This window comes from Diospyros lotus, chromosome 8 (genome assembly GCF_014633365.1).
Source record: "Diospyros lotus cultivar Yz01 chromosome 8, ASM1463336v1, whole genome shotgun sequence".
Classification (NCBI taxonomy): Eukaryota; Viridiplantae; Streptophyta; class Magnoliopsida; order Ericales; family Ebenaceae; genus Diospyros; species Diospyros lotus.
The window spans coordinates 23,998,339-24,012,663 of record NC_068345.1 but is presented as its reverse complement, the minus strand read 5'-3'; the positions used below and the strand labels follow the sequence as shown (position 1 = coordinate 24,012,663).

Below are 14,325 nucleotides of genomic sequence, written 5' to 3'. Positions count from 1 at the left end.
TTTTATAAAAAGAAAATATTTTCTTATATGTCTTTATAAGGTGTTAACCTTCCAGACTTAGTCAAAATAGGGTTCTGAAATCCTGATACTTGAAATTCATTTGGTTTTCATTGTCACAAAGTAATACTTGATATTAAAATTGATATATGTTGAAAACCATAGTCTTGACTCGTGACTTAGGGATTAAACCAATATATGTTTTTCATCATCAAAACTAATATACAAAAAGTACAACAATAGATGTTACTAGTTACCCCACACGAATATGGCCAACACACCACCGAAGTGTCGAGGTTATAGATGTTTCAAGTGGATCGCTGGCTGAGAAGGCGGGTCTTGTCTATGTATGTCACTCTCGAACATACCACCAAAACGTTGAGGAACAGATGGCATATAAGTCAGTGGATCGAACCTCACATGAGATGTGATAGGCAAGAATTGCCTACTCAAATATGTGGGTATTCCAACATACCACCAAAGTGTTGAGGGGTATTCATGTAGGAGAGAACTCAATCACCCACCATGAGTCCCCTCAGGGATTTGCGTCTTCCACCATGGGAAGTGTGGGATTCAAAAATTGAGTGGGAGGTACCATTTGGTTTGAGATTGAAACTAAATGGATTTTTGCAAGATAAATCAATCTACCAATCATTATTTATTTATGCAGCATTTTCAAAATGACACTTTCAAACCCTATCGTGCGTCTTTTGGACAAAAGTACTTTAACTGGACTGATAGGGCTCAATTATATATATATTTTTATCTAATTTTTATTTTAACCTTGTGCTATTTTTCCTACATAAAATGTGTGTTTATATGGATTTTATATTATTTTAATCTTGTTTTGTAGGAATCCAGCAAAGGAAATAAATTTGAAGATTTGGGCATAAAAAGAAAGAAAAAAGAAAATATTATAAAGTAATTAGTAAAGTTAATATTATATTAAATTAATATTATAATATAATAAAAAAATATTTATTTATTTATTAATAATTAAATATATATATTATAGTACTTTATCTATATATATATTATATTATATTATAATTAATTAATTTTGTCTTAAAAATGAAATATATATTATATTATATATATTAAATTATATTATTTATATATATATCTATTATATACTATACTAATGGCGTGAATAATAGATACCTATTATATAATATATATCTATTATATTATTTAAATAAGGCATGGCAGTGGCGTGTGAAGGGCCATAGGGCTTCATGTGCGCTTATATATATGCATGATAACAAATAAAGTGAACCGAGAAGGCTTTTGGGTGGCGCAATTGGAGACAGACAAGGAATTGAAAATCTGGAAGGTTGCTGTGTAACGACCCGTTAGAGGGCCCAGTATTGATTTAGAATTTTTTTTATTTTACGAGGTATTTTAATTAAGAGAATTTGCCATTTAATTTTAATGTGACAATTTAGAATATTTTTAGTTGAGAAAATAGCTTTTAAATAGCATTAATTCTTTTTATTTATGAGAAATTAAATGCAAGGACTTGAGGGTCATTTAAGGATTTGATGTTAGTATTTAATTAGTAAATAGAATTATTGTGATTAAGGGATTGAAGAATTCATCCGTGAGACGATTGGGTTAGAAGAATCCTAGTTATAATAGGAGAATGAGTTATGGCGTTAGGGCTTCTTAGATCAGTGTATATATAGTTTTATAAGCCATATGTTCTTCACGCCGCTAGAACAGAGAGCCAAGAAGCAATCAGTGAGTTCAAGGTTTGCATAGGAGGCTCTCGGGAGATCATTGAGTCGATCAAGAAGATCATAAGGCAAGTATCCTTCCCCTGTAATCCTTTCTTACAGGTCTTGATTGAGTTTGATATCAGATTTCCAGAATTGAATCAGTTCCAGTGCATGTATATATATATGTGCGTTACAATGAGTTATATCAGTTCAGTGCATGTTATATATATATATATATTTACATGCGTACAATGAGTTCACAGCAGGCATGCATAATTTCTTTCAGCGATTCTCATCAATATTGTTGTTGAATCATTCTCAAGTTTGTTTGGAATCAGTTGGGATTTGTTTTCTCAAGTTTTCTTTCGGAATGGTGTAGTAATGTTAAGTTTGTAAATCAAGATATCATCTCTGTTCGTGAGTTATGTCTGATAAGATTCCAGTCATTCGAATGAGTCTTGTGTCATTCGAATGAGTTCCAAAGCATCCAAATGAATTCTCAGTGCTATCGTAAGCTTTTCCCTTATAATATTCCAGTCATTCGAATGAGTTTTTGGTCATTCGAATGAGTCATGTGTTATCGTATCAGTCGTATGTGTTGTTGGTCTGTCATTCGAATGACCCGTGAGTACCCCATAAATTCATTCGAATGAGGGTACTGTAGCATTCGAATGAGTCGCTTTTTGCTAGTTCAAAAGTTGGAAATCTTCAAAATTCATTCGAATGAGTCCCTGATCAGATCCGAATAGCCTTTATATATCATCTATCATTCGAATGAGCCTTCTGTCATTCGAATGAGTTTTCTGCCATTCGAATGAGCTTGCTGAAATCCGTTTTTTTTTCATTCGAATGGGCTGCTTTTTCATTCAAATTGCTTCCTTTTGCTTCCTCAATCATCCAAATAGTATCAAATGGCATCCGAATGGCTTCCAATAAATTCTTGATTCAAGTCTTAAATTTAATATAAATATTCAATTATTCAAATATTGAATTTTTATGCCAAGAAATGATAAAATCCAATATGCCATGCCTATACTCAGAAATTTCAGAATATTTGAATCTCAATATAGTTGATAAAAATCATATACCATGTTTAGCAGTTAATTATGACATAATCAGCATTATTTTGTGAGATTATGTGCATATATATTTGTATGAGCATTGAGCATGACTTTATGTGGAGCATTACATATCGTGTGCCAACATTTATATGAGCATTGCATTATGCGCGCTAGGCGGCTTGTCAGCGGGGATCCCACTAGTATCAGTTCAATTATATCTCAATTATGAGTTACTCGCCTGATGTCGACCAGAGAGCTAGGGGCATATTGCCCAAAGTATGTGCTTACAGTTTTTATGTTTGCAGGACTCAGATCAGTTAGGTATGTGTTACAGTTATGTGGTCCTATGAGCCAAAGTTGCATACCTGCATTTAGTTTACAACTTATGTGCATTACATCTTATAGATGCTATCCAGTGATTATTATATCTCTCAATACAAGTTCAGTAAGTACTTTTATCAGTATCGATATTCTTCGATTCAACTTCAGTTATTCTTTCCAGTTTATTACTTGCTGAGCTTTGTAGCTCACCTTGTACTCTTCACCATTCCAAGTCCTAGTGGGGGAGTACCAGATGTGGGGCCTAGCAGCAGTGTCCAGTAGTGTGTGTACGTGGAGCCGCTCAAGACCAAAGATGTCTAGGAGTTGTTAGTTTATTAGTTAGTGCTTGATCAGTTTAGATTTATTTTATATTCCAGTTTAGGGATTTTCCCTTATATGTAATTTATGGTTTTCAGTTATTGACTCAGAGTTTTATTTCAGTTGATTGAGATGTTCATTTTGGTATCAGATTCCAGTTTATCAGTCAATTTATTTTATTATCTCCAGTAGCACCTCTTCTCGGGCAATTCTAGGAGACGGGGTGTTACATGCTGCGCGGCGAAAATTGGAAGCATGGATGCTGCGGCACAGTAAGAGAGTTGAGGAGAATTGATTTGGCAAAGGGAAGATTGGACCTAGCAGAAGTGGCGCACTGGAAGCCAAGCCTCATGCACAGTGAAGGCCGCACCAGCAATGGCAGCGGCGCAGGGACCTTCTTCTTTGTCATTTTTCATTCAGTTTTATTTTAATTCTATTATGAACTAATTTTATTTAACTAGGGTTTGAGATGAAGATTGTTATGAATTCTTGTTTTTTTATTGATTGGGTTTTTTATCGTGATTTCAATTATTTATTACTTGTTCTTAATGTGATTAAGTGATTTAACCATCATTTAATTAATTTTGTATTATGATTTGAGACTGAGAGGTGATTTTTATAATAGGTTGAAGTAATAAATTTCATAAGATAGATAGTTGATAAGAAATTTGATACTTGAATCTTATGAGGGATAATGAATTGGAACTTAACAATGAATTTCGATTTGTTATAACTATTGGGAAATAGGTTGATTGTTAATAAATTTAGATTTAATTAGGTTAGTAAATCTTGGGAAAGAAACTAACTAATTTAGATATTCAGCCCATTGAATTGATAGAAACCCAATTGATTGAAAATTAAGACGGATTAATAAGTGGATTCAAAACACCCTAGTTGCCTTCATTTTATCTAAGTTAAGTGTTTTTAAATTTGCATTTAATTTTAGTTCTCATTAGTTTAATTTATTCAAATTCATTTTTTTTATAGTCTAAATAATATTGAAGTTAATCTAATTTTGGTACTTAATCAAATCCTCGTGAGATCGACACTCTACTAATTCATTATATTACTTGCGCGATTCGTACGCTTGCGAATTAGCCTAACAAGTTTTTGGCGCCGTTGCCGGGAATTGGTATTAATATCAATACTAATTAACTTGAATATTAATTTAGACATTAATTGGTTTTAGTTATTTATCTTCATCTTTGTGTTCTCTTTTATTACATTTTTATTTGTATTTTTTGAGTGTTCAAAAATAATAATATTAATAATAATAAAATAAAATAAAAAGTATAGAAAATAAAGAAATAAATAAAAAAATCAAGTTTTTAACCGTTGTGATATTCTATTTCTTTTCTTCTTTGTAGGTCACATTGAAATTTTAACTAAACATGGGAGATGAAATTGTGGATCAAAGGAATGGGTAAGCTAGAGCTTTAAGGGATTATGCTATGCCCTCTATTCAAGGAACACCCTCCAGCATCACCAGACCAAGCATAGGGGCAAATAATTTTGAGATTAAGCCAGCTATTAATCAAATGATTCAAATCTCTGTTCAATTTAGCGGGTTACCGAGCAATGACCCCAATGCTCATATAGCTAATTTTTTAGAGATTTGTGATACTTTTAAGCAAAATGGTGTCTCTAATGATGCAGATAGATTTAGGCTATTTCCTTTTTCATTAAGAGATAAAGCTAAGTATTGGTTGAACTCTTTTCCTGCAGGGTCCATTACAACATGGGATGATCTGGAACAGAAATTTCTCAATAAATTCTTTCCACCTGCGAAAACTACATAGATAAGGAATGATATAACCAATTTCATGCAGGCAGACATGGAGAATTTATATGCAACATGGGAGCGGTTTAAAGAGTTGTTAAGAAGATGTCCTCATCATGGGCTTCCAAAGTGGTTAGTGGTTCAAACATTTTATAATGGTTTAAATCATAACACCAGGATTACTATTGATGCAGCTGCAAGAGGAGCTTTAATGGGAAAAGAGACAGATGAAGCGTATAACCTTCTAGAAGAGATGGCCAACAAAAGTTATCAATGGTCATCTAAAAGATCTATGCCAAGAAGAACAGCTGGAGTACATGAGATTGATGCGATGACAGCATTAAATGCAAAGGTAGATAATCTTTTTAAGAAAATCGATCAGTTGAATATTAACTCTATTCAATCTTATGTGTAGGTATGTGAGATTTGCGCGGGTCCTCATGTTACACATGAGTGTCAAGCCGGGATATCTTTTATACCTCAACCATCTGAGCAAGTCAACTATGTGGCTAATCAAGGAGGAAGACAATTCAATCCCAATGCAAACATTTATAATCCAGGATGGAGGAATCACCCCAACTTTTCATGGTCTAACAATCAGAATGTGTTGAAGCCTCCAATAGGATTCCAACAACAGGAAAAGAAGCCTTCATTGGAAGATTTAGTGGCTACCATGGCTAAGACGACTTCAGATTATATGGCTAGGATAGACACTATGTTTCAAAATCAACAAGCTGCCATCAGAAACCTAGAAATGCAAATTGGCCAAATAGCTAATATGGTGAACAATAGAGCTCAAGGAACACTGCCAAGCACAACAGAAAATAATCCAAAAGAGCAGTGCAAAGTAATAAAGTTGAGGAGTGGAAAGCAAGTGAGGCAAGATGAAGAAGAAAAAGTTGAACTAGAAGAAGCTGGACAAAATTTTCCAGAAACAGTCGATTGGGCCATCAGCGATCGCGATCGAAATGCGACTGAATCAGAACAGTTAAAATTTGAAGATCAGCATTTGACTGAAACTGCAAAGTGGATACCGAAGTGGAAAACAGTACAAGAAAAAAATGAAAAGCACACAAAAGAGGAAGAAAGCCAATATCTTGAAACCAAATGAGAAGACCATGGGTCATCAATGAAGAAAAATGGGAGTTCTTCTACTCTTAATTTAAAATCTTTTGAAACCCCTATTCCTTTTTCAAAAATATTTCTTGTGGCTAATTTGGTTCAACAATCTATTAAATTTTTAAAGAGGTTTAAAAACTTTCATATTAACATCCCTTTGTTTTTTGTTATTTCTTTGATTCCTAATTATGAAAAAGTTTTGAAGAAAATAAGGGCAGAGAAGAGAAAATTGGAGGAATTTCAGCCTCGTTGAAGAATGAGATATAGTCAAGCTAATGACTATAAAGAAGCGCTTGATGGGAGGCAACCCATTCGAAATATTATTTATTTATTTTTTCTTAATTTTTAGAATATTCTTGGATTGATTTCTTATTTCAATTTTTTTATCTTTCTTCTTTTTAGGACTTGTTGAATCCTGAAGTCCAGCCTCCTTCAAAAGAATAAGCCCAGCAATATTCAAGAATTTCAAGAAGAATTTTTGCGGGCATTCTTTTTCACATTTCAGGGGAGTATTTCTTTCATGTTCTTCTGCTTCACATTGAGGACAATGTGTTAAATAAGTTTGGGGGGTAAAAAATTATTGATTGTTATGTGCTATTTTTGTTGCATATGTGTGTTTTAATGTGAAAATTTTGGTGGAACTCATATCAAGTGCACATTTGGCCAACCCCAAGCCTACTAACTACAAAGATTAGCTTCGTAACCTAAAACTGGCTTTGGGTATGGAGAAAATTTTTGATGTCTTGGAACATATCCCTGAATCTCTTCCTAAGGGTTGTAGTGAGGAGGGAAGGGTTACATGGGAAGAAATGAGGGATCAAGACTTGAGGGTTAGGACGTATATTTTGGCATCTATGACCAATGAGCTCCAACGTCAACATGAACATATGACTGATACTCGTAGGATGATTATGAATCTGCAAGAGCTCTATGGGGAACATAGTTGGATGGTTAGATATGAGATATATAACCAATTATTCAAGGAAAATATGGCAGAAGGTACTGATGTGGGAGATCACGTGCTCAAGATGGTCAATTTGATTGGTCAACTTGAGGTACTGGATTTCTACATGGATGTCGAGCTGCAGATTGACCTTATCTTCCAGTTGCTCCTAGAATCTTTTACCCTATTTATTCTCAACTTTAACATGAACAAGCTTGAGTGACTGATCCTAGAGTTGTTAAATATGTTGACAACTTCCCAAGCCCAGATCAAAGGAAAGAGGCAAAAAGGAGTTCTTGTGATAGTCTCATCTTTAAGATCTTCTAAGAAGAAGAAGAGTTCTTTCTCTAAGAAGAAGAAGCTTGGGCTAAAAAGGGAAGTTTCCAAGAGTAAACACAAAGAGAAGGGATCGAGGAGAAAGTGTTTCCACTGCCAGAAAGATGGGCATTGGAAGAGGAACTGCCCAGAACATCTCGCTAGGTTGAAGGTCAGACGGTCCGAGAATCAGGGATCAGGTACATCTTCCTTATATGTCATTGAGATAATCAATGGGATTGGTCATTCTCCTATTTCTTGGATTCTTGATTCAAGTGCAGCTTCTCATACTTGTGTTTGTATGCAGGATCTAGTGGAGAGTAGGTCGCTTGAGAAGTGGGAATTTGTACTCTGTGTGAGAAATGGAGCTCTTGTAGAGCCATTAGCAATAGCGACAACTTTTATTACTCTTAATTCCAACCATGTATTAACTCTTAAAGACAACTTGTATTTACCTAATGCTTTCTAGAATGTAGTGTTCATTCCTAGACTTGTGAGGGATGGTTATGAACTATCTTTTACTTCTAATATATGTCATATTCATTATGGTAATGATGTGGTTGACATGGGCGTTATGGTGAATGGTCTTTATATTTTAGAGTTGCATGAAAGTGTCAGATGGAAGGATGTAAATGTTGCTTCCCTCATCATATTAACGTCATTACGTTTATTTGTTCATTTTTCATGAGAATCTACAATGGCATAACTTCTTGACGAAGTGTCCCACTTAACCATACGTCGGTTCTCCTAGTTTAAGTCAGGGATTGTACCTATTGCGTATGACTCATTAAGCTTCCAAATATGTTGGTAATGTGTCGATATGAACACATAAGATAAGATTGGCCTCTAGCAAGGCGTCATGCCTACCAAATTATTTAGAAGGATTCATAATCCATAAACATCCTCTCACAAGCATGGTTACTGTGTAATTTGATCCTCTCATCAATGTATCATATTTGATCTCAAGTCTGACGATGTGTTGCTTGATTACGATCACATGAGTTTTCTTCAATCATCTGGATATCTCCACTTAATAGAAAGTGAATCAATAACTCCTTATTGATCTGTTTCACCATAGCCATGGATTTAAAGTGAATATCCACTAAAGGCGCCTTAGATACATCATCCTCTATCAAGGGATAGACGAGTCCCATCTTGATTTTTCACCCATCTCCATAAGCCTCACGATATGCTCAACAATCGTCCACGTGCAGCTATTGTCTAAGCCCATCAAAATGATGCCAAATTATACAAGTCTTCTTATGAGATGATCGTGATAACCTCAAGTCCAAGAATTAGTTACACCTATCTCATATGAGAATTCCATCAACATATAACCAAAATAGATTCTCATGGCGAGTCATGTCCAATGACACGTTCTCCAACATTGGTCACCTATGTACTTGTCTAGGCATTCCCATGCCTAAGGGTGTGAGAACCCCATTGCTATCGCATAGTAAAAATATAGCACATACAAGTCTTACCACAATTTTCAATGTCCATTCTTGATATTGCTACAACTTGGGACATTTAATGATGTCTAGAAACTATGATGCATCATCTCACATTTTTATAGATTAGTCACAGTATACATCATATAGACTTTTATCTAATTTCATTCAGTTATTACAATAATAACAAGAAACTAATATAATGAATTCTTGTGGAATTGAATAACTCATTATTCAATAATAAATATGATTACAAATGTCAATGTTCAATTTACCCAATCTAATTAGGTCTAGAGGACCTACACTAACAAGAGGGTGATCCATGCGTTAACGGGTTCACTGATTCAGATTTCCAATCTGATATGGATGATAGAAAGTCTATATCCGAGTTTGTATTTGTCTATAATAGAGGGGCAGTTAGCTAGAAGAGTTTCAAGCAAGAAATAACTATATACTCCACTACGGATGCCGAATATGTTGCAGCATGCGATGCTACAAAGAAGGTTGTTTGGATGAGGAAGTTTATTGTTGAACTTGAAGTGGTCCAATCCATTGAGTTGCAAATATCCTTATATTACGAAAACAATGGAGCCATTGTACAGGCGAGGGAGCCCAGGTCTCACCAGAAGTCCAAACTAAAAGTAAAGCAAGATCGCTACGAGGCAAGCAGCGTAGTTCAAAAATTTTGAACCTTACCCCGATCCCGGCGATTGGATCAACGTCGAAATCAAATCATTCACAAACAAATAAATAAATCTAACCTTTAGATTATCGAGTCGTTCGCGGATTCGAGCCGTCCAAGCGTCCGACCTCTAACTCGTGATACGCGGCACGCGTCCGTTGGCAAGGAGAGCGGAATAGGAGTGCTAGCTCCTTCTCCTTTGCGCGGCTTGTGTATGGACGGTAAAAGAACACCCACGTTTCAAATCGATGCCAAAAGAAACGGGGAAGAGTGAACGGCAATGCGTTTTTCAACTCTTGAAAAACGACACCAAAAATCACCTCCATAATGGGCAACCTATAAAAGGATATTTATAATGAAATATCCTAGGGTTTCTAAAACCCTAATGGATTGGGCTAGCCCATTAATTTTAATTTAATTAGAATCATAAGTGGGCTTATTCTAGTCCAACTAGAAATATAATTAAATGGCCCAATCCTTTTATAGGTTAAATAAAATATTATGGCCCAAATCTAATTCAAGCCCAAATATATTTTATTTAATATTTGGCCCAAATCTAATTTGGTCCAAATATAATATTTAATATTTGGCCCAAATCTAATTTAGTCCAAATATAATATTTATTTTAATATTTGGCCCAAATCCAATTTAGTCTAAATATAATATTTAATTTAATATTTGGCCCAAATCTAATTTAGTCCAAATATTAACTTAAGCCCAAAAATATTTTATTTCCTATTTGCCACTCCAACAAATAGAAAATCATTAAATTAGAAACTCCTTCCTAATTTAATCAAATGCCATTTTTAGGAAACTCTTTCCATTACGACGACTCCTCGTCATATCGACATCATTACGTCTATCTGTTCTTTTTTCGTGAGAACCTACGACGGCACAACTTCTTGCCGAAGTGTCCCACTTAACCATACGTCCACTCTCCTGGTTTAAGCCAGGGACCGTGCCTATTGCGTATGACTCATTAGGCTTCCGAATATGTTGGCAATGTGTCGGTACGAACACATAAGACAAGATTGGCCTCTAGCAAGGCGTCATGCCTACCCAATTATTCAGAAGGATTCATAATCCGCAAATAACCTTTCACGAGCATGGTTACCGTGTAATACGATCCTCTCGTCAATGCATCTTATGTGATCTCAAGTATGGCGATGTGTTGCTTGATAATGATCACATGAGTTTTCTTCAGTCTTTCGGATATCTTCACTTAATAGAAAGTGAATCAATAACTCCTTATTGATCTCTTTCACCATGGCCATGGATTTAAAGTGAATATCCACCGAATGCGCCTTAGATACATCATCCTCTATCAAGGGATAGACGAGTCCCATCTTGGCTATGCACCCATCTCCATAAGCCTCATGATATACCCAACGATCGCCCACGTGCAGCCTTTGTCTAGGCCCATCGAAACGATGTCAAAGCATACCGGTCTTCTTATGAGATGACCGTGACAACCTCAGGTCCAAGGATTAGTTACACCCATCTCGTATGAGAATTCCATCAACATTTAACCAAAATGGATTCTCATGGCGAGTCATGTCCAGTGACACGTTCTCCAACATTGGTCACCTATGTACTTGTCTAGGCATCCCCATGCCTATGGGTGTGAGACCCCCATTGCTATCACATAGCAAAAACATAGCACATACAAGTCTTACCGCAATTGTCAATGTCCATTCTTGACATTGCTATGACTTGGGACGTTTAATGATGTCTATAAACTGTGATGCATCATCTCACATCTTTATAGATTATTCACAGTATACATCATATGGACTTCTATCTAGTTTCATTCGGTTATTACAATAATAACAAGAAACTAATAGAATGACTTCTTGTGAATTTGAATAACTCCTTATTCAAATAATAACATGATTACAATTGTCAGTGTACAACATGCCCAATCTGATTGGGTCTAGAGCACCTACACTAACAATCTCCCACTTGCACTAGAGCCAATCATTCATGTATCTTATACCTGATGATCGAACATGACTTTCATGTTTCTCCTGGGACAGAGCTTTAGTCAAGGGATTTACGACATTGTCATCTGTCGATACTTTCTCTACATATGTCACCTCAGCTGATAATCTCCATTATCATATGGTGATGCCGCAATACAAGTTTGGTCCGTTGATGAGACCGTGGTTCCTTCGCTTACGCGATGGCTCCATTATTGTCCCAATAACTGTTATTGGATCAACAATGCTGGACACCACTTTAAGTTCATCAATGAACTTATGGATCCATACAACCTCCTTAGCTGCTTCGAAGGTTGTTATGTATTCGACTTCAGTTGTTGAATCTGCCACTATCTCTTGTTGGAACTCTTCCAACTCATGGCCCAGCCATATAGGCAGAATATGAATTTCGACTGTACATGATTTAAAATCATCATGGTCAAATTGGAAACTGGCATCCATGAACCCCTTCATGGTATGCTCTTATTCTCCATATGGAAAAAAACATCTCTTTAGTGCTTCACAAGTACTTAAGAATGTTTTTCACAGCAATCCAGTGTTTCTAACCTGGATCAACTTGATATCTACTACATATGCTCAAAGTATATGCGATATCAGGCCTCGTACATAACATGGCATACATGATCGAGCCAATAGCCAAGGCATATTGCGCTCGACTCATCCTATCTCTCTCATCTTGTGTCTTCAAACACATAGCCTTGGAGAGATGTATTCCATGTGACATTGGAAGACTTCTCCTCCTAGAATCTTCTATGCTAAACCTCTTTAGCACCTTGTCAATGTACGCACTATGGGAGAGTGCTAGCAACCTCCTGGATCTATCTCTATAGATCCTTATTCCCAAAATATAGGCTGCTTCTCCCAAATTCTTCATGGAGAAAATATTTTGAAAGCCATATTTTAACTAATTGCATCATGGGAACACCATTCCCTATGAGCAATATATTGTCCACATATAGGACTAAAAGGACTACCACGCTCCCACTAACCTTCTTGTAAACACAAGGATCAACTTCCCTTTTGTGAAAAATCAAACTTTTTGATCTTTTCATTAAAACATTGATTCTAACTCCGGGATGCTTGCCTTAGTCCATAAATGGACCTTTGCAAGTTGCAAATCTTATTTGCATGTTTATGAGTAACAAAACTGTCAGGCTGTGTCATATACACATTCTCGACCAGGTTTCCTTTAAGGAAAGCTGTTTTGTCATCCATTTGCCATAACCCAGAGTCAATGTCAGACATTGCCTCATCATAGGTAGTAGGCTCATCATTCACAACCAGAAGCACATCTCCATGTGCCGAGATGAGAAATCCATATCTCTCTTGCTCGCGACGAACCCTTGTCGACCTATGAGGTTCTTGTGTAGAAGGTTGGGGAGTTGACACAACATCTTGTGTCTGATCTTTCTCAGGTTCATGGAGGGAAATATTTGTTTGTGGTTCGCCTCGAATCTCTTCGAGCTTAACATTCCTCCCACTAGCCACAGCATCTAAGAATTCCTTCTCAAGGAATACCACATGCTTGGTAACAAAACACCTTTTGTTCACATGGGTGGTAAAAGTAATATCCATTTGGATATCCCACAAACAGATATCTCGTCAATTTGGGTTGTAGCTTATTACTGTCAACACGTTTAACATAAATTTGACAACCCCAAATCTTAAGGAAAGACAAATTTGGCTTCTTTCCTTTCCATATCTTATATGGAGTCTAAGTAACTGATTTACTTGGAACCCTATTCAAAACAAAGATCGCGGTGAGGAATGCGTATCCCCAAAATGAAATAGGGAGTTCAGCGCGACTCATCATGGACCAGACCATGTCCAACAAGGTCCTATTCCTCTCTTAGACACACCGTTCATCACTGGTGTTCCAAGTGGAGTCCATTGTAAGAGAATCCCATTCTGCTTCAGATGATTTAGAAACTCACTGTTCAAGTATTCACCACCTCGATCTGATCGAAGTACTTTGATACTTTTCTCAGTTTGTTTCTCTACTTCAAATCTGAATTCCTTGAACTTTTCAAAAGCTTCTGATTTGTGTTTCATGAGATACACATAACCAAAACGTGATCTATCATCAGTAAAGGTTATGAAGTAGACATACCCACCTCGAGTCTGGGTGGACATGGGCCCACACACATCAGTGTGCACAAGCTCTAGCACTTCTGTGGCCCTCTCTCCCTTTCCTTTAAAAGGAGATTTAGTCATCTTACCAAGTAAACAAGATTCGCAAGCACCATATGATTCATAATCAAATGTGCTAAGGTATCCATTTTTATACAAATTGGATATGCGAGTCTCATTTATATGGCCAAGGCGACAATGCCATAAATAAGTGCTATTTAAATCACCTGATTTCAATCGCTTAATATTTATGTTATTAATAGGAGTATCAACATCAAGAATATACAAACCGTTACATATTGTTGCTTTACCATAAAACAACTCATTTTTATAAAATGAACAACTATTGTTCTTAAATAAAAATGAAAATCCATCTTTGTCCAAACAAGAAATAGAAATAATATTCCTAGTCAAACTAGGAATAAAGTAACAGTTATGTAAATCTAACACAAGCCATGTGGATAATGTCAATAAATAGGTCCCTACAACT

The 14,325-nt window shown here is 36.0% G+C and overlaps 2 protein-coding genes and 1 non-coding gene across 3 annotated transcripts; 2 read left to right on the top strand and 1 right to left on the bottom strand.

Annotated features, from left to right (window-relative positions):
• Positions 1–5,212: 5,212 nt before the first annotated feature.
• On the bottom strand, positions 5,213–5,319 carry LOC127809035 (small nucleolar RNA R71). The gene has a single exon (XR_008025043.1). It is a non-coding gene; the product is annotated as a small nucleolar RNA R71 (small nucleolar RNA).
• On the top strand, positions 5,251–6,306 carry LOC127808579 (uncharacterized). The gene is made up of 2 exons (XM_052347150.1): positions 5,251–5,547; positions 5,611–6,306. Exons 1-2 carry the CDS (start codon positions 5,251–5,253, stop codon positions 6,304–6,306), a joined length of 993 nt encoding a protein of 330 aa, XP_052203110.1.
• A 730-nt stretch (positions 6,307–7,036) lies between these two features.
• Positions 7,037–7,480, top strand: LOC127808578 (uncharacterized). Its single transcript, XM_052347149.1, has one exon. It carries the CDS (start codon positions 7,037–7,039, stop codon positions 7,478–7,480), a length of 444 nt encoding a protein of 147 aa, XP_052203109.1.
• The last annotated feature ends 6,845 nt before the right edge of the window (positions 7,481–14,325 follow it).

Excerpts from the sequence above, each read along its gene's own strand:
- LOC127808579 (XM_052347150.1), top strand. The coding sequence starts at position 5,251 with ATGGAGAATTTATATGCAACATGGGAGCGGTTTAAAGAGTTGTTAAGA. Across the intron at positions 5,548-5,610 it reads TGACAGCATTAAATGCAAAG|GTATGTGAGATTTGCGCGGG; the intron begins GTAGATAATCTT and ends TCTTATGTGTAG.
- LOC127808578 (XM_052347149.1), top strand. The coding sequence starts at position 7,037 with ATGGAGAAAATTTTTGATGTCTTGGAACATATCCCTGAATCTCTTCCT.